General features: G+C 42.2%; 1 protein-coding gene across 7 annotated transcripts in view; it reads left to right on the top strand.

The window, feature by feature from the left end:
* Positions 1–16169, top strand: part of SLC1A2 (solute carrier family 1 member 2) — a 142846-nt gene extending 126677 nt beyond the window's left edge. For all 7 annotated transcript variants that reach the window (XM_047692533.1, XM_047692530.1, XM_047692529.1 and 4 more), the window contains exons 10-11: positions 3370–3601; positions 6713–16169. In XM_047692533.1, the coding sequence (XP_047548489.1) occupies positions 3370–3601; positions 6713–6784 (304 nt within the window). In that variant the 3' untranslated portion in view covers positions 6785–16169. The remainder of the gene's footprint in view (positions 1–3369; positions 3602–6712) is intronic.
* Positions 16170–19574: the final 3405 nt, after the last annotated feature.

Below are 19574 nucleotides of genomic sequence, written 5' to 3'. Positions count from 1 at the left end.
ATTCAAGAAGACCTGAGGGTATGGGAGAGAACAGATATTCTATTCTGAAAAGTCAATTCAGTGGCTGCTCTGGAGAGTTGGGATCTGATGTCAAAGAAAGTCAAGGGTTAAGGAAATGAGAATTTGTAAACTTATATCACCCATTTGGGTGGCAATGGATTTGTTAAACTGAAAATTCATTAACCCTTGAGCATAGTGTCTTGTGTTTTTGCCCATATGATGGGGGTGATGGCTCTTCCCAAAAGGGGAAAGAGCCAGCATATACTGAATATTCACTATGGGTCAGGAACTGGTTATATCTTCTTGGAATCCTATAAAATAGGTATTTTGCCTGCTTGAGAAAAATTCTGGTAGGGGAAGTGACCCAGGTTATACAGTTAGGAAGTGGCTGAGCTGGTTTCAAAATCAAAGCTGTCTGGGCACTTTGCATTGTGGATTCTGAAAGCACACTGCCTGTAATTGAATTTGGTTCTGTGACTTTATTAGGATGTGTAACTTTGCAAAGCCCCTCTGAGTTTTCATTTCTTAAATATGAATACTAAGTTTGGAGATTCCTTAAGAAATTGAAAATAGAACTACCCTCTGACCCTGTAATTGTACTACCAATATTTACCCCAAAGATTCAGATGCAGTGAAAAGAAGGGCGATCTGTACTCCAGTGTTCATAGCAGCAATGGCTACAATTGCCAAACTGTGGAAAGAGCCAAGGTGCCCTTCAATAGATGAATGGATAAAGAGGATATGGTCCATATATACGATGGAATATTATGCCTCCATAAGGAAGGATAAATACCCAACTTTTGTATCAACATGGACGGGACTGGAGGAGATTATGCTGAGTGAAATAAGTCAAGCAGAGAGAGTCAATTATCATATGGTTTCACTTACTTGTGAGCATAAGGAATAACATGGAGGACATTAGGAGAAGGAAAGGAAAAGTGAATTGGAGTAAACTGGAGGGGAAGACAAAGCACAAGCAACTGTGGATTCTGAGAAACAAACTGAGGGTTTTGGAGGGGAGGGGGTGGTAGGTTAGGTGAGCCTGATGGTGGGTATTAAGAAGGGCATGTATTGCATGGAGCACTGGGTGTGGTGCATAAACAATGAATCTTGGAACACTGAAAAAATTAAATTAAAATACTTCTTGCAACATTTGTAGAGAGATTAAACAATGTAATACCTGTAGAGCATATTTCTAGACATATTAAAGGTGATATATCAACTGCCGTCCTCATTACCACCATCACCGTCATCAGCATCATCTCCACCACCCCTGCCTTTGGTCCATCTGCTTGCCAGTAAGGTAGATCCTTCTGGGCCATGATATAAATGGGTACTCAGAGAATTCTTCTTCACCTGAATGCTCTTTGGAATTTAACAATTGGTCAAGGATGTTGGGTGTATGGCTCAGGACACATGCCGGGTGGGACTGAAAGCAGAGTTGAAACACAGCAAAGGCAACCAACGCTATGTGATGGATAAATAACTCAGCGGGTTAGCTGGGAGGCCGCCGTAAAGATTGTCCCGCAAATAAAGTTAATGCTTCCAGGGGGAGATGGTAGCTTAACTCGGCATGTTTGGGCGTTCTACCCAGTCGCTGCCAAAAACAGACTTAAATTGACTAGATAAGATTTAGAGTAATATTTAGAGTACACATCATCGTGTAATAACTAATGTTTTGTGAGCTCTTGCTAAATGTCTCAGAGAATTCTGTGCTAAGCACTTTGTTATCTTATTTAATCTTTGCAACAACCCAGTGTCGCAGATATTTTTATTATTTTTATCTCACAGGTGAGGCCACTAGGGCTCACAGTTAAATGTTAAGTATGATCAGTGTTGTCCAGCAAGTAGAAGGAAAAGCTGGCATTTGAATCCGGGCTGTCTCCAGATGTATATATCTTTTCTTAACTATCATCATGAATACCTTCTCATCCCTTCACTCCGGGTCTTCTTACCAATCTTGGCTTTAGGTGCTTAATTTTGTGGAGGACCTCAAGCATCAGTCTTCATTTGTGTTCAGACTCTATTACCCTGAGGCAGATTCTCCAAAGCAAAAGGGAGGAAAGGAGCATTCTCAGATGGAGATATGCTCCTGAGAGCTGAAGTCCGGTTCTGTTCTTTATTTTTGCATGCAGAACATCTTTCCACTTGAAACCAGAGGCTGGCAGGCTCACAAGCTCTTTGCAAGGAAGCCAGGCCAGATTCCTCCTGGAGTGGCTTCATTTCTCTAATGAGAAATAGATTTAATAGTAGCAACTAGAATTTATTATAGGCCTTTGTTCTAAGAACTAATTAAAACTTCCACTTTGCCTTGAACTAATTCTAGGATCCTTTTAATTTTTTAAATTAAAGGCTAGGGTGTCCTACGACATCTTTAGCAACATTTTTGCCTAAATTCTTTCTTTTTTTAGAAAAAAAAGGTTTTGATTTTCCAGCATCCTTCTCTTTCAGACTTCTAGTATCTCATACACATGGTTAAAAGGACTCTTAATACCAATTGTGCTAAAGGACTAGAGAACGCAATTTATTCCTAACAACTCCGTTTTCCTGGTGTTGACTTTCTAAAAAGGAGAGTTCTGGACCATCCAGTTTTTTCAAATCAGAACTTGGGAAAAAGATTTGAGAAAGGGGTTTTCTTGACACTTCCTGATTCAAGAGGCACTCTGGAAGATTTAATTTTTTTAGGTTAATAGAGAGAGCATGGCAAAGTATTCTGGTTTTTCCAGGACCCACAACCTCTGCGCATATTGGTTAGGGAGAAAATTGTGGCTGGGTTTCTCATCCATTATCTGTGTCCGTGTGTATGTATGCGTTGGGGGAAGAGTGAGGTGCTCTGGGAAAGGTAGTGTTAGTTGCAATCCTTACAAAGAGATGAATTCTCTATTACAGGAGAATTCATAGGTAGAATTAATAAGTAACATAAGAGGAGGTAATCTGGAGTCTTTGAAGAATGGTTTACATCAGGAAGAATTGCTGGACACCACTAGTAGTATCCTTCTACTTTCCTTCTACTTGTTGGAGCCTCAGTGCCAATTCTGAGATTTGAGAACTATTTTCCTCCAATCCTTCCTCCTCTCCTTTTTCTTTGCTATTGTTTATTTTTTTTAACCATCCATCAGAGATTTTGCTAAACCCTTTATGTACATGATCTCATTTAATTTTCATACAAGCTGATGAAGTATGATTGTCATCTCCAATTGACCAACAAGGAAATCAAGGCTTATAAAAATTAAGTAACTTGGCCCCAGATCAGAGAGAGGGAAAATCAGAGCCAGAATTCAATCCCAGGTTTCTCTGGTTCTAGACCTTGGCCTCTCGGCCACCATGTCACTGCTTCTTCACTAAATGTTTTCTGTTCTTTTTTCCCAGGGACAGGATGAGAACTTCAGTCAATGTTGTGGGGGACTCTTTTGGGGCTGGGATTGTCTATCACCTCTCCAAGTCTGAGCTGGATACTATTGACTCCCAGCATCGAGTGCATGAAGATATTGAAATGACCAAGACTCAGTCCATTTATGACGACGCGAAGAACCACAGGGAAAGCAACTCTAATCAATGTGTCTATGCCGCACACAACTCTGTCATAGTAGATGAGTGCAAGGTACCTTTCCCCTTCATGGATATTGAGACCTGTATATAATAGTGCATGCCCGATTTCCTAAGACAAGCACAAAAAATCCCTGCATGTATTATTGTCACATTTATTTCTCTGAAGGATCATGTAACCCAAGCTTCTGTGAGTCCCAGATCATCTAACTCTGTGTCTAACATGCCAGGAAATCATCAGGTCTTACAGTGGGAGAGCCGATCACTTGCTTGGTTTGTCCATGTGATGTAAAACAGTCATTCTGATGCCCCCTCCCCCAATCCAATGACTCCACAAATGTGATTGGTTTTCTTGAACATTTTGCCGAAGAATTTGTGGTTTCTAAAGCTTTGCTGGATTTCAAATATTCTATTCCTTGAATGAAACACCAAGAGAAATATCCAGAATTGCTTACTTTACATAGCATAACTATTCCTTCTTGCTGTATATTAATTACGTATTGGTCAAAAATACACCCACCCAACTTTGCACAACTATCTTTCCCTTAATTATTTTCGTGAGAAGGTGAGTTTTGAACTGGCAGTCATTTTGCTCCAAGAGTGGGGGAGCTATTTCAAGTAAAAGACAACCGTACTTCAGGACAATTATCCATAGATAACCACGTTTCCTACAGTGGCAGCCCTATCTTTCCTGAATCATGGATGTTCTGGTCTCTTTCACAAGCTGCTGGGTACTAAGTCTTCAAGCTTGATGGGCTCTTTCTAGCCTTCATTGTAACTAACTTGACATTGTCAAAGACAGAGTGTCATGACCAGAGTGAAGCAAACTTGGAGAAACCCTGGCAGGTGAGCAGAGTCAACTCTGGGGGCTGGGTTACTAATATGGTTCCGGGAAGCAACTGAGGGTGATCTGTACCCGATACAGATTTCTGATCCTTTTTGACTCCTGTTGACAAGATCTCATTTAATACTTAATTTCTTCCTGGGTTCCTTCTGGGTCATTCCAAATATAAACCATGGCTTCTGCTGGACAATTAAGGGTAGCATAGGAGTGATTCTCTTAATTGGACTGTAACATAGATCCAGAAATCTAATGGACCAGCAACAGTCTTTTGGTCCTCTCCTCTATATCAGGTACATGAGTGGATGAGCCGAGGCTCTAGTACAAATTAAGGAAGGACTCACCCATCAAGAGACAACTGCAAAAATTAATTGACTCAATGAAAATGATTCAAATTATTAGAAATTCAGATGTACCTAAAGCACATATTCCATTCTCCTGGAACATTAGTGTTTCCCACATCTAAATGAACATGCTGGGTTATTCCCCATCAAAATATTAGTTTGGGCCAACAAGGGTCCACATTCCCATGGAATGGCTTTATGCTCTATTTAAGTATTTATTGTGTGCCTTGTGGGGTTTCGCTGAGCACCTCCATCTCGTTCCTATGACCTCCTCTATTTTCATCATTCATCAAATGTTTATTGGGGGCCCATTATCTGCCAAGTCCTGAAATGGGCATGGGAGGACAGCAAAGCAAATATATAATTTTGTAGTAAAGGCTTAAACCTCCTTGTGATCGGTTCTCCATATCACTATTTTTAAACAACAAGATGGGAGACATCAATGCTTCCTGCCAGTCCCCCACTCCTTCTTGCTTTTCTGTTACCCAGGTGGTTGGAGGAGACAGAGATGGGATGGACTGGTGAATGGAGCCCTAGCTTCTTTGAACCCAGCCAGAAAAAGAAAGAAATGTTAAAAAACAAAAAGCTGCTCTCCCAGCCACTTTGGAAACATAGCCCCAGTATTCAACCATGATGACAGCAACAGGGCCCACGCCCGAGTGCTGCCTGGTGTTCCAGAGGCACCTGAACTTGACCTATGATTCTGGACAGCTCTTGCCCTTGTTCACCACTCAAAGGCAACTAGGCACATTCAAGGTCAGAGTGAACAGACAGCTTTCTCCAGGCAGATAGTTTGTTCCTGGCAGTTTTTCTTGACAGTTCACCGAAGGGGAAACAAATTTGCTGCAGCTCTGGTCAAAATGTTAACCGCTTCAAGCATTGTCGCGTCCTGTTGGCCTCTTCTATTTTCAGACTGTTGCCTTTGTCACCGTAGTTTGAAGTTGTGCGTGAACTTTTACATTTTTATCAGAATCACTGCATGTAGGATGGTCATGGCTTGTTGCATGGTCTTCTAGAGGAATATGGGGGGCCTTCTGGGGGTCGGAGGAGGAACGCAACGAATAGCTTTTATCTTCACACGCTTGGTTTTGTTTTCTGTCCCTGGCATGTTATGTGTGTTCCTAACGCATGCGTTTCACTTCCACTCGGGTAAGAAGAAGCTCGGATTTCTTTCAAACATTGCTGCATTTGTCATATTTCCATATCCTAATGCTTCCATAAATCCAGTCTCTCCATTATGTGGAATATCAGTCGTGGGTTTAAGTTTGCACATGACGTTGAGGACAGACAGACAGAAGGTAAGCTAGGAAACGACTTAGAAGCGGAGGGGAACACCTCCCGTTCAGTGTAAGGGTTCAGTTCACTTAGAGCCAGGAAAGCCCTGATACAGACAGGCTGGTGGGGATACCTGATTATGAAATGTCTGCGTTGAACTCATTTAGGTCCGCTTGTCACGGATCTCTGGCTTTTAATCCCTTCTTTTCTTTTTTCACGTTTAAAGCCTGGATAGCGTATCTGGTATCCAGACTCTCTTGATCTCTGATTTTGCAATTGGGCACGGATAAACCAACCTGGCCTCCTTGGGACTGAACCTTTCACACGCATGTGTAGAACTAGCTGTCGAGTTCCGGGGGGTTTTCTCTGGTTGTATGGAGTAGCACAAGGGCTGCATTCTTAGATGATGGGTCCATGTGCAGCTTGACCCGCCCCCAACCCTAAAATCAGAGTGGAAGTTATTCTCCAAACTGCAGACTGTCTCTAGCTCCTCCATACTCCCCAAGGCCAATGTGGACTTTTCAGTATTTACAAATTCATGTTGAAAAGCGAGATTGGCTCCCAATCTGCCGGGAAAGAATGACATTTAAAAGTAGTAGGGAGGTCGTAGAGCGAAGCTTGGATCTGGTGCTCCTCCGTATAACCCGTGGGGGAGGTTTTCTGGTTCACAGCCTGTTAGCTGGATGCTGATGATAATTATTTTCAGGTGACTCTGGCAGCCAACGGAAAGTCCGCTGATGGCGGAGTCGAGGAAGAGCCGTGGAAACGTGAAAAATAAGGACATGACTCTCAGCAAAGTTTTGAACAAACTCCCCAGCGTATCTTATGGTAAAAAGAGAATATAAACAAGCTGTCTTAAAAAGGAAAAAAAAAAAAGCATCTATTTCTGTGTTTACTTAATCTGCTAGCCGAGGCTTCAAGGATCTGTCGTGAGTCAGTGATAGGCGCAGTGCGGTGTCTTTGCCAAGTGATGCTTTGTAAATGCCTCATTTTCTCACCTGTGTTATTGTCTGAACGGAGGCTGCTGGAGGAATCCCTTTGAATTGAAGACGCATTCTGGCCAGCTTCCCTTTACTCTCTAAATGTAGAGCTGCGGATCCTCTTTTCCCAGGGGACACGACTAAAGCATGTGGTGCATCCTGGGGACTTGGGATAAAGAGCAGACACTCAGTGTGTGATTCCTTCAGGTGTCGTCCCTGCTTCTGCTTTAGTACACGCAAGAGATTCTGTTAGAAGCCTCTAGACGTAATTCTCTTGAAATGGCTTAGGGGTGGCTCATGTGTTAATTAAAAGCAAACCCCTGTCTTCGGGAACTCTGAGAATCTACCTTCTGTATACTCTTTCAGTTAAATATTTCAAAGAGAATGGTAGTGGGAACCGTGCTCTTCAAGGCGGCCGATTACGGAACCCACTGAGTTTCTGCTCTGCCATATCTAGTCCTGGGAAATCATTACTGAAATTTCAAAGGAGGTCTCATAATTTGCTTTCAATGATGATAATGAATTAGGATGTAATCTGCGTAGCGCTGCTGTGCATGTGGACAAACGTGAGAGAGCACAGCCAACGTCAACTTTAACCAGAGTCAAATGTTCCAATTCAGTTGGCATTCACCGGGCAGAGAGAAATTGAGTGAGATGATTTGATCGATGCTTTACTTTCTTTGTTCCAGCCGTAAAATTCTTTTTTGTATTTCTAACCAAAAAAAAAAAAAAAAGACATTTTTAATCGCAAATTATTTCAGTCACAATCTCATTAACCTAGAAGGCCTAACCATTCCACTCTCCTCACGGGTAGAGAGGACAGTTACGCTGGCTGTGCCGCCTTTAAGACCATCTCTCGATAAAAACAAAACACTGTCCATGATCTAGCACATAGAGAGCTTTCTCTTGTATTCTCTCAAAGCACTTGAATCTAGTTACAGGGCACAGTTGAAAGCAGAGTCAATCTGCTTTCCAGTCTTCTGTGTAGCAAGGAATAGGAAACAAACCTGCAAAATCCCATAAAGGTGATATTCCTATGGCAAAGTCAAGATGGCCTTGAGCCATGAAATGGGAGCAGACAATGGCTCCTCACAACTTCAAGATGGCATCTTCAAGGCTGTTACGGTTTGAGGAGTCAGTACTGTAAGGGGATTAGCACCGTGCCTTGTAGGCCGTAGACACCCAACGAATCCCAGTGGTGGATTGTGTAGACTAAACTTGTCAGTTTCTCTACTATCCTTTTCTGTTGAATAACTCACAGTATTTTCCTAAGGTTGCAGGCTCTGGGAGGTTGCTGGGAACTTGAACCTGAATCACTGAGAAATAAATTACATTTGACTGACTTCGAGGAGCGTGTAGAAACTTGGTCTATATGTAGGAGTCAGGTGGTCATCAAAGACTGGCAGATGGGTGCTGGGTACACACCAAGAGTTGTACTGTCCAAATGCTCTGAGAAGAGGTTGTACATAGACATCATGGACCCTTTATTGCCCATTCCTGGTGACTTTTCTCTTCCAAACCAGACACCTTCGAAACATATGAGAGACATAAGATTCCGATTGCTTTTGTCTCTCAGACCCTTGTTATTTTTGGATAAGGACCACCGTTGAGCAGTATTAAGCAGCTTTTTGCCTTTTTTTCTTTTTAGTGTCATTGGTCTTCTTCATTTTCATTAGATGAACAGTTAACTGGGTCACCAAGGATGTGTGAAATGCAGTAGTGGACAATAAATACACCCTTTAGAGCCGATACTGTGGGTCAAGGGGACAGGTCCTGGATTTAGCTGTGAAACTGTTATGGATTGTCTTTAAGTGGTACTCCCAAGAGCTTTGTGATGGAGAAGAGAAGGATCTAGATGAGGCACCAAGGAGTTTGTGGGTTTTGCTGTTTAAGGCCAGCTTAGCTCTTGTAAATGCTGACGTGTTTCTCAAAAGAGTGGTCTTGGGATTGTCTCCCCAAGACTCTGCTTCAGTGTCTTCCTGCTTTGCTTTGTCTTCCTAGTTATCCTATAAAATATATAAGGGGACAATGTGTTCAGAAGAAGCAAGGTGTACAGCTTAACAAAACATGTTTTTCTGGTTTTAGACTACCTGTAATACATTTCATGAGAACGTACTTAGGAACTCACTTTCATCTGGAAATTCACATCATATTACAAATGAATAATCTGTTAAAGTCAGGACTAACCCGAAAATCCAGGATGTATGTAGAGCTGACGTATGACTGTGATCTCTATTTTTTTAGGTCTCGTTCATTCTTCTTATGCCATGCCCACTAGGGCTTCCCTTGGCCAGCATGAGTGCCATAAACAGGACAAACAGATCCAGAGTATACCTCTAAGAACCCTTTTCTAAATAAGATACCCATAATCTTTCCGTTATGTGCCCAGATTTATATTAATAGGTTCACCACAGTTGTAAATGCTTGTAACAATCCATTAATATTTGATGATGCATAAGTTATATACGGACACAGGAGGCCAGATCCACACGCTACATCCCATAAGGTCTATAAGTCAGGGCTTTGGCAACACCATTTTGTTACAAACTCATTCACTCTTTTTAGGAATCCAAATCATTTTGAGAGAAAAATCAATTAAACAGACTTTCATCCTCCCCTTTATAATTTTTGCCCACAGGAACCCAAGTAGAATCACCATTTGATTACCAACTACAGTTCAATGAGCCAAATCCAATCAGCAGGAAGAATGGCTTCTCTCTCAAGCTAAGGCTTTACCGTAGGTCTTTGAGAATATGCCTCCCATGCAGAGCATCAAAGAAATCAAGGCAGTCGTCTAGATCACAGAGGTCCAGGTCTTCAGGTAATAAGATCTGAACCATATAGACATCAGATTCAGTTCTTTATTTCCTACTGGGTGTGGAAACACAGCCTGTAGTCTTATTGCCTAAAGAAGTTACCTTGTCCTTTAAAAGACAATATTCGCTTCTCCTCTGCAGTATTGGTTGGCGGAAAGAAAGAGTGCCAAATGCCTCAATCTTGGATTTAGACTTGTGGAAACTGAAAAAGGCTTAGGGGAAATTCAATTTATGGGGATATGTATTCCCGGTAGGAAATCTCAGGAATCCGAATGACTGAGTAGAGGGCCTCAGGCCATTTCCAACCTTGCATGGGGAAGTATGTCACTTGCAAGTGTATCTAGTCAAGAAAAACTTTCAGGGTTGAGTAACTCATCTACCCACTCCCTGAAAGGAAATCCAATCCTGCCATGTTTTTGCAAATACCACACTTCCTTTTGTTCCCAAAAGCAAACACTATGACAATATTTTACTTTTGTCAGAATCAAGGAATCTATCTGTGCTATAGTTTCCCATGAAATATAGCAGTAAGTCCGAACAGGTACACAAATGCTCAGAGAGAATTTTTCTATGGTTCAGACCCTTGTTGGGAAGGTCTTCGTACCTCTTGCTTGGCTTGATGGCCAAAAGTGCTCAGCAGTTATACCCAATGGAGGTGGCTCTTCTTCCCTGCTTTTTGATTCTAGACAACCATACAGTTGTCTAGGTTGCTGTTTTTGCCTTTCTTATTCTCCAAATAAGTTCATCCCAAGGCAGGCAAAAGGACCAAGCAGATTTTTTTTCAGTTATCATAATACCCACTTGGAATATTAGGGTCACGCTAAGTGTCTTCTTCATCCCCTTCACCTACTTCACCCATCCCCCCACCCACCTCACCTCTGGCAACCGGTAGTTTGCTCTCTCTATTTTTTCATTTTGTCTTTTTATCTTTGCTCCTTTGTTTTGTTTTTTAAATTCCCCATATGAGTGAAGTCATATGGTATTTGTTTCTGACTGGCTTATTTCACTTAACTTTATATCCCCTCTGAGAACCTAAAAAGAGTAAGTTTAAGCAAAGAAGCTGAAGGAATTCTGAAATGAGAGTTTTGTCAATCTAGTTGCCAGAAGTGAGTGGCCTCAGGATCTCTGGTACTTTCTGGCTGAAATCTAGAATAAGGGCCATCGAGTGCCAACCCGGGCAGACACCATAGGCAGATTGTTCTCTTTAGGTGAAGCGAGTCCAAAGCTGCTCATGCTATAGCTGCCCGTGGTTTTCCCAAAAGGAAAACCCATGTTCCCGCTCTTCCTCCCCCTTTCTCATTCCACCTGTCATTGTTGCTGCTTGAGAGATCATTTAGTAAAACACCGCATGCATTAGGGCAAGGGTTGGTTCTAGAAAAGATGACAAGGAATCTTCTTTGAGTACTATCTCATTTCATAGCAGAACACAGTGAATTCACATGATGACACAGGGAGGATGAGAAATAATGCCATTGGATACAACAAACATTTGACTTAGACTCTGCCAATGTTGGGCTGTGTAACTTAGACAAGTCACTTGAAGCCCAAGCCTCATTCTGTCCCATACCTAAAGCGAAGGGGTTGGATTAGGCAATTAAAACCCTCTTGGGGCCCTAAGAATCCATGATATTATGATCTCTGCTTGAATTTCTTTTTTCATAAGAGGCTTACTACTGTGAAATATGACTTGCTTATATTTTAAGTCAGAGTGGCCCACAATACAGAATAATCAATTTGGATTTTTTTGTGTGTGTCCCCTTGGGACAATATTAAATTCAAGTCTCTCTCTTCCTTTGATGTTTTTCAACAAGCTTGGAAGATGGCCACGTTAATCTGTAGTTTGGTGTTCTGGGATACAAACAGACATCCTTTGACAAAACGGCCCTTGGCCTCACTCACTGTCTTAGTAGAAGTAGCCATTCAGCTCAAAGAAGAGGGTTGCCAGGGAGGCAGGGGGAGTGTAAAGCCTCCCTCAGGGGCCGAGAATGTTCCTGCTGTAGTAACAGAACCCACTCCAAGCCCAAAGCACACAGTTTTCTGCACACCGTCCTAACTGCCAACCCACTATGGGACTTTGGGAACGTTTGGCAAATAAACTTGAATACTCTTAGGAGATTTGGTGCAAGACTTACACACTAATACCTTCCCTCCCTGCCCACACGCAGATGCGCATAGCCGAGCACAGGCTAAGCCTGGGCTAAGTCCCTTCTCTGCAGGGATATTTGAATTCATTTTCAAACGGTCCTCTTGGTTTGTTTTCATTGTGGGCATCCCATCCCAGCTAGAGAAGCTCTATCTTACAAGAGTGGAGTTGGGCTGGTTTCTAGGGTAGATACAAGGCATGGTCTGTCTGCAAGGTGCCGGCCACCAACATGGATTTGGAACACCCCCTTGTACTTTGTGGTACGGCTGCAATGGCCTCCCAGTTTTGTCCTTGCTCTGTGCCCATGCTTCTGCTAAATATGAAATAGGTTTGGTATTTGCTTGGTTGCCAAAGAAGCCCAATTCTTTAGAAGTAAATGTAGGACAGAAAGGACTGGGTCAAGGTTTTTGCTGTTGTTTGGTCTTCGAGTGCAGAAGGCCTGAGGCAAAGGCAGCAAGACAAAGGCTAGTTCTCCACTGACCCATGGAAGAACCTATAGACCAGCAAGAGAAGCCCGCACATTCTTACTTGATTCACTCAAATTATATCCTAAATTATTACTCATGGTTTTGTTCATTTGTTTGTTTTGTTTTTCCCTATGTCCAGCCTGGCTTCACCTTTCTACCTCCAGACCAAGTATCTATTTTGAGATTTTTAGTCCTTCTGATTGTCACACAGGCCCTTTTGTGCTGAGACTATACCCTGCTACAGAAACAGACCCCACTGTTTTGCAGAGTCAACACATGACTTAGAGCATGGGTCATCACAGGTCTCCAGTCTCTCCGAAGACACCCCCAATCCCTGGGTGAGTGTTGGAACATAACAGCTGACTGTGACCCTTGTCATTCCCGGTGGAGACGGGAATGATGCCATCAGGGCCTTGCCTCCGCTGGGGCTCTGCTTCTCTCCGTGGCATCCATTCAGCCTGCCTAGAAATGGCCATTGCCTCTGGTAGGAGAGAATTGCACGCACTCACCAAGAAAGCTAGTCTAGCACAGCTCTGAGGTCTCTCGTGCACGCAGCGAATCCTCTGAGATGTGTGATTGGAAAGCTGGCCCACTGGTTGCTTACTTACTACTCCAGGAGAGTAATTGTCCTTACTAGGAACTCAACCTTGGGCATCCAGATCTTTCCATAAATCACCTTAACTTCCTCTCTTCTTCCTCCTCCCCCTGGGGAACCTCAGCATTGCATTCCCATGTTGCACAACACAGATCAGATTATCTGGTCGCTCTAGAGATTTGTATATAAAAGACTACTTTTGTGAGGATTTTTGTATATCGTTTTTCTATTTGTTTTTTATGGCTTAAGGAGAGAGCTGGCAAACTGTGAATCTAATTTGATCTTGCTGCCAGCAGGTACGTTTTGGCTTCCTGGTAAGAACCGGTGTTACCAGGGACAACCCATTGCCCTGTGATCAGTGTCGCACCCAGCGAAATTCCTCCAGCCCTGTGTTACATTCTTTTTTAAATGAATCCCTGGACTTCTTTGCTATTATTTATAAAGAGCATGAGGAAATGTATTTATAGTCCTGGATATTATATGTTTAATATTGATTTAGCCTTTAATAATGTTATAGGTTTGTATCTATTCTTCATAAATCACAGAGAGCTCAGTGTAGACTGAATTAATCTATTTCGTATCTGTAATTTTGCAGACAGATATTTTCTTATGGTATTTTCTATATAACCACATAGGTAGAATTATAACTAATTAGAGCACAAGACATTTCTACGGCAACTCAGAGCCTATCAGTTGTTTCCTGAGCATATAACCGCGTTCAAAAAATTTAAGAATCCGGTCCTTCACGCCGCATTGAACAAAATGACCATAAAGAATGAGGAATCGCTTCAGTCCCTTAGCTGGTTAAGATACGCATTTAAACAATCAGTCTTTTAAACTTGAGGAATGGTGCTAATTCCTTGTTTTTCCAGCTAAGTGTTCAAATTTCACCAAAGTAAGAAGATGAAAAATAAGGTGATGAGCGTGGGATCATTTCTGTATCAGAACTTCCCCTGCCTCCCCCCAACCATTTATGTCAAAATTGGCTTCGGAAAACCTTGAGTAGAGAGCTTGAGGGTGAGTGCTAGGAAGCAACTCGGGACAGATTTTTTGCAGTTCATGCTTGCCAAGCAAATTGCTAGTAAATGTCATACTGTTATGTGAATTGAGCACATATTTTTAAGAAAAAGGTTATTAGTACTAGCTATGAAGCAATACCCTTAATCACTGGGGCTGGAGGTGGGAGCTTAGAGTCACACTGAAATAGTTTAGAAGGAGCCCAGGTAGATTCTGTCCTCAGGTGAATAACGATCTATGTAATTCCCCCAAAAGGCAAATCGATAGCCACTGCGAAGACCAGGGGGTTTTCCTTCTGCCAAACACACTTTCTGATATGGTCGTAGCGTTAGTATTTTTGCCATGTTTAGAGAAGATAGTCACCTCCATAGAAAGTGTACTGGTATGTATTTGAAACTGTTCCTCATTCAGCAAACAGATGAGAAGTGCCCTCAACTGGCAATGATTGTATCTGTGATTTTCGAGTCCAGAGACTGTTCAAAGCATGAAGTTCTTGTGTGTCTACAGTAACACTTGGTTCGCGCATGAAGAACAGTGCCTGTGCACTTTGTGTAGCTATAATGTAGGTATCTATGTGTAATTTCAGTGAAATGGTGTATAGATGTATTTTAATTTAATTTAAATATTATTTTTAGCTTTTCATCTAAATGCGGTAGGCATGTCAATTGGATGTTTTGGAAAACCCTACTTTTCCCTCTTAGATAACTAGTGAAGCAATTCTTCTCTTTTAAATGTAATCTAGGGGTATGTATCAGTGAAGAACTTCTCTATGAATCCTTTGTACCAATGATTGTGTGAAAGTCTGGGCATCCAGCATCTTTGTAAATACGCAATTCCAAGCAAGGGAAGGTTGGGTGTGTGTCATGATTCTTAGTGAAAGGTCATCAGACATTTGTCTAATGCATGGCAAATACAGTTGCGGAGCTTCTGATGATCTAGGCCTAAGTCGGGGTAGAATGAGGACACTTATCTACAGCCCTCCTTTGCTTGGTGGATTGGACTCAAGAAAGACAAAAAGTTAGCCTGCTTATGTGCGTGCTCACATCCTGTCCTTAGGTAAAGGTATGCCTCTCTGGTTGCCAGATACTGATCAGGATGCTCATGACTTAGAGGTTCTGAAGAACCTTGTCCCCCTTGGTTTCTCGAGTCATGTTAACTAACTGCCATGTAGGCAAAACCCCATAGAAGCACAGTTCTTGTAGTAAACTGTACAGATGTCCATAGAAAGAGCACTAGAGGCCCAAGAATGGTCAGTATAGAGCTTTGGGGTTACAAAAAGACAACTGATGAGGCACAGATCTCACAGACGTGAAGGGAGTATAACCTCCACCTTGTAGGCTCTGTGTGCATGTTTTGAGTGATTGGAGATGAGATAACTAATGCAAATATCCACTTGCCTCCTAAAACACACATTCTGTCTCATGATCACTACCTGGAATGCTGTAGCATCGAGTTCCCGTGACCCCTTTCTCCTCCCCAAGGACAGAGGAAAATGGCCGTGCACAGTTGGGAACATCAGGTGCCTCTGTCTTTCACAAAAAGGGCAGGGTGGGGGGAAGCCTGCACAATCCCGTGAGGGCACAAAGCACATTAATTTTCAGTGGCTTTTCCAGTGATTGGAGTGAGGGGGTATGGATGGCAGAACAGGCACATTTTTCCTGGAAAATGTGGCCTCTTCAACTCCTGTCAGATTCCGGGTGGAAACCCTACTGAAGGAAAGCCAGCCTTTAGGTAGGGTTTCCTCAGAAGGTTCTTGTGTGTCCAGAATGGAAGATAAGAATAACTGTTTCCCTCAACTTCACCATCCCCATTGGTCTAAAGTCATGTAGCCCAGAGCACTGATAGCACATAGGTGTTTAAAGACTAATGAATGAAAACAGATAAAAATTTCAACTAATTTCGGGGATATTTCTTCAATATGATACTAGGAGATGCCTCGTTGGCAAAGCACATCTGGGGTAGTTGAGATCTTTCATTTTCACCTTGAGCTTTCTTACCATGTGGACTGATTACTGTTAACATTTCATGTGTAAAATAACTGGATATTCTTTATATTCTGGAAGCAATCTGTGAATCCAATATTTCACTAAGTGTTTTAACTTTTGTGTATATATCTCTCACCAATAAATGTGCATTCTGATTTCTCTTGGTCGTTGCCTCTCCTTCAGTTCCCATTTTAAACTAGTGTTGGTTCCATAGTGGGGAAGGGGGTCTTTCCAGAAGTGTTTCTTCTGGAAAAACTGTGGACTGAAAAGTACAGTGTCCAAATGAATACTTTCCAGAATACCTAGGTATCTAATGGAGTCATGTCATACCTAAAGTTAGTGAAGAGGACAAAAATGGGATGCAATCCAAATTTCCTGTGAATCACTTGGGCTATCTCCCAAATCTTGGGGTTTGATCCAAGGTTTATCTCTCAGTTATGTGAAATGCCCATCACAAGTTGCCTCAGGGACTCTGTTGTATACCATCTTCACTGAGGGAGTCTGAGAGAGACTTCATATCCATATTTCTGCCGGTGCCAAATTCAGAAGATACCAAACGTGTCAGATGTTACCCTGAGTCTTAAAGCTTCCTCCCACATGTCATGGACCTCACTTGTGTTCATAGTTCAATGACCAGAGGAAGTCACAGGGCTCTACCTAACCTCAAGGGGGCAGGGAAGTGCAACCATACCAGGAAGAACACTGGAAATAGTTGGTGAATAGCTCTTTTGACTATTGGGCCAAAAGAGTCCTTAAATCATTCATAAAGGCTAAAATACGAACATATCATCTTTCAGTAGGTCCAACTGCACGTTTTTTCTCTAGTGCTGGAAAAATCACTGCTGTGAAGGTGAGTAGCAAGCATTTGTCAGTCATGTTGTAGAAATAAAATGCATGGTCTTCAAAAGTAAGACCAGGCTCAGCATAATGAGATTCTCACACAATGAAAGGTATATGATGCGCATCATACACACACACACACACACACACACACACACACACACACACACACATACACACACATATATATAAATGGAGGCCCACCAAGAGAATGGCAGGTTCTTTTGACACATGGGGCATCAGAATACTGAATAGAATGGCTTAGATTAATTGAATTTTTCTCTCTCATTCTTTTTTGGGGGGATGAAGAAAAGCAAATATTTTAAATGAGTGAAATAGATAGATGGGATACACCAAAATTCTTATGAATGTCAGCGATTTCTTTAAACTGCTCGTGAAAATGGACATTTCTTTTTAAGACACCTTTTCCTTCTTCCCTGGGAATCAAATATATCTCACATCACAGCCATCTTCAGAATGTTATTAAAATTTTATTTACAGAAAATATGCTTGTCAGTAAGTTTCTGGGTGGCCATTTTAAGACTGATTATATGTGATTATTGTAATTAATAATTATAATTATTACTCATTAATATTATTTTGTGGGTGAGAATAGAAGGATGAATAATGGACTCAGGGTTACAAGACATGAGTTCTTTTTCTTTTTTTTTTTTTAAAAGACATGAGTTCTGATCTCCATATAGTCACTAAAGAGTTGAGTAAACATGGTCAAGTCCCTTTGCAATTTGGAAGTTATTTTGGCATATTTAAAATTAGGGGTTTAGATGAGATCATTTCTAAGCTTTTGAACTCTGAAATTTACCTGTCGTCCTGGCTGACAGGTAAATTTATGTATATATGTGTATACATCATGTATGTATACATACTTCTATCAAAGTGATAATGCTGTGTGACCTAGAAGCACAGGAAAACATTACCATGTGCAAGAACTACAGCATCACCAGTGATTTCCCTTGACCTTGGTGCTCCTCCCTATCCCTGTGATCTTCACTGCGCAGGGGAAACTGACCCGTAGGAGCTGTGTTTATCATTCCCCTTCTTTGAAAAAATGGTTTGATCTCACAGGTATGTGTGCCCGGACAAGATTTGCTTATTTTAAGCCTTAGAAAAAGGGCTACATGTAGTCTTTTTGGACCTGTCTCTTTGTTATCTAATGTTGGGTTTTTGTGTTCATCCATGTCGTTACAAGTAGCTGTGGTTCATTCATTGTCACTGCTGTATAATGATACCGGGTGGAAAATATGCCACATTTTAGTTATTCGTTTTCCTGCCAGTGGAGATTTGTCTCATTTCCAGTTGTTTTTGCGTGTCAGACAGTGCTGCTGTGAACATTCTTGTATATATCCTTGACGTATAACCCAGGAGGCTTTGACATATGGGCTCCTAGATACAATATAAAAAAAAAAAAATGTGTGTGTGCATGTGTGTGTGGGAGAGAGAGAGAGAGAGACTGGAAAGTTCCTATGCAAATATTTTATGTGTCCATGGCTCCTTCAGTGGGTCCACGCGTGGACCACCACTGGACCCCCTGCTATTCCACACACCGTTGGCTGATTAGTGAAGCCCATGTCACTAGTGAGAATACTGAGGCAAGTGAAACCAGAACGTTTTTAGGAGGTGTGAATTTGAGTTTAAACTGAAGCGGGTCACCTGGGTGGCTCAGTCGGCTGAGTGTCTGTCCGCCTTTGGGTCAGGTCATGATCTTGGGGTCCTGGGATTGAGCCCCATATCAGCTTCCTGCTCAGTGGGGAGTCTGCTTCTCTCTCTGCACCTCTCCCTCTCATGCTCTCTCTCTCTTTCTCCCTCAAATAAATAAATAAAATATTTTTTAAAAGGTGAAAGCTGAAGCGTTCTTTCCTCAGACTCACATGGTCCAGCCTTTAACACAGCTCTGAGGTCAGCTAGACAGGACCCACTAGATCTTTCCTCTCTTCTTTACCCACAATGCGGTGAGCCCGGCAAGCTCCGCCGGATGTTAGGAGGCTGTTTGCTATGATGCCAACCGTTGTTTGAGAGAAGTTACAGAAAGTCACAGGAAAACTCTTCACCTGCCCCTCAAACTGTTAGCAGGCCCTGGAGCATCATGCTGTGGTCCCACGATGGTGGACTGTGGAACCATAAGGGGCAGTGTGTCTGAAAAGGGCAGCTGCATGGTTGCCACCTGAGGCCCCAAACCTTGGCACCTCTTCTTCCGGGCACAGTGACCTAAAACAGGAAGCCAGGACTTTCTATTTCAAAGAGCCATAGGTGACAGAAGGTTCAGGAACCTCCAGGAAAGCTTTCATGAGGACAGGAAGGCATGGGTGGAGATGCCCACACATTTGACGTGGGCTGTGCAAGAACAGAAGAATGTGGAGTCCCTGGGAAAAAGGCAGATTTTTTAGCTTAGTACTTTTCTTCCTGGTAGTTTTTAAGGTTCAGTTCATTCATCCTCCCACTGAGGCAGGCAGAGCAAGAGTTAATTCCTGTGTCACTGTGAGAAAAACTGAGCCAGAGTCAGGCTTCAACTCAGGAGTGTTGGTTGGGTCCGTGTCACTTGTCCAAAAAGAGTGTAAAAAGAGTAAAACCATCCAACGTAAATACCATTCTTGCTCACAAACATTGAAAAGCAACAACTTTAAATGCTTATGAATTCCATAAGTCAGACAAATAAATTGTTACTTTGTCCCTTTCCCCCTCCCCTACCCGTGCTCTCTTTTTATCA

Source organism: Lutra lutra, chromosome 10 (assembly GCF_902655055.1).
Source record: "Lutra lutra chromosome 10, mLutLut1.2, whole genome shotgun sequence".
In the NCBI taxonomy this organism is placed as follows: Eukaryota; Metazoa; Chordata; class Mammalia; order Carnivora; family Mustelidae; genus Lutra; species Lutra lutra.
This window is presented reverse-complemented; position numbering and strand designations above follow the sequence as displayed.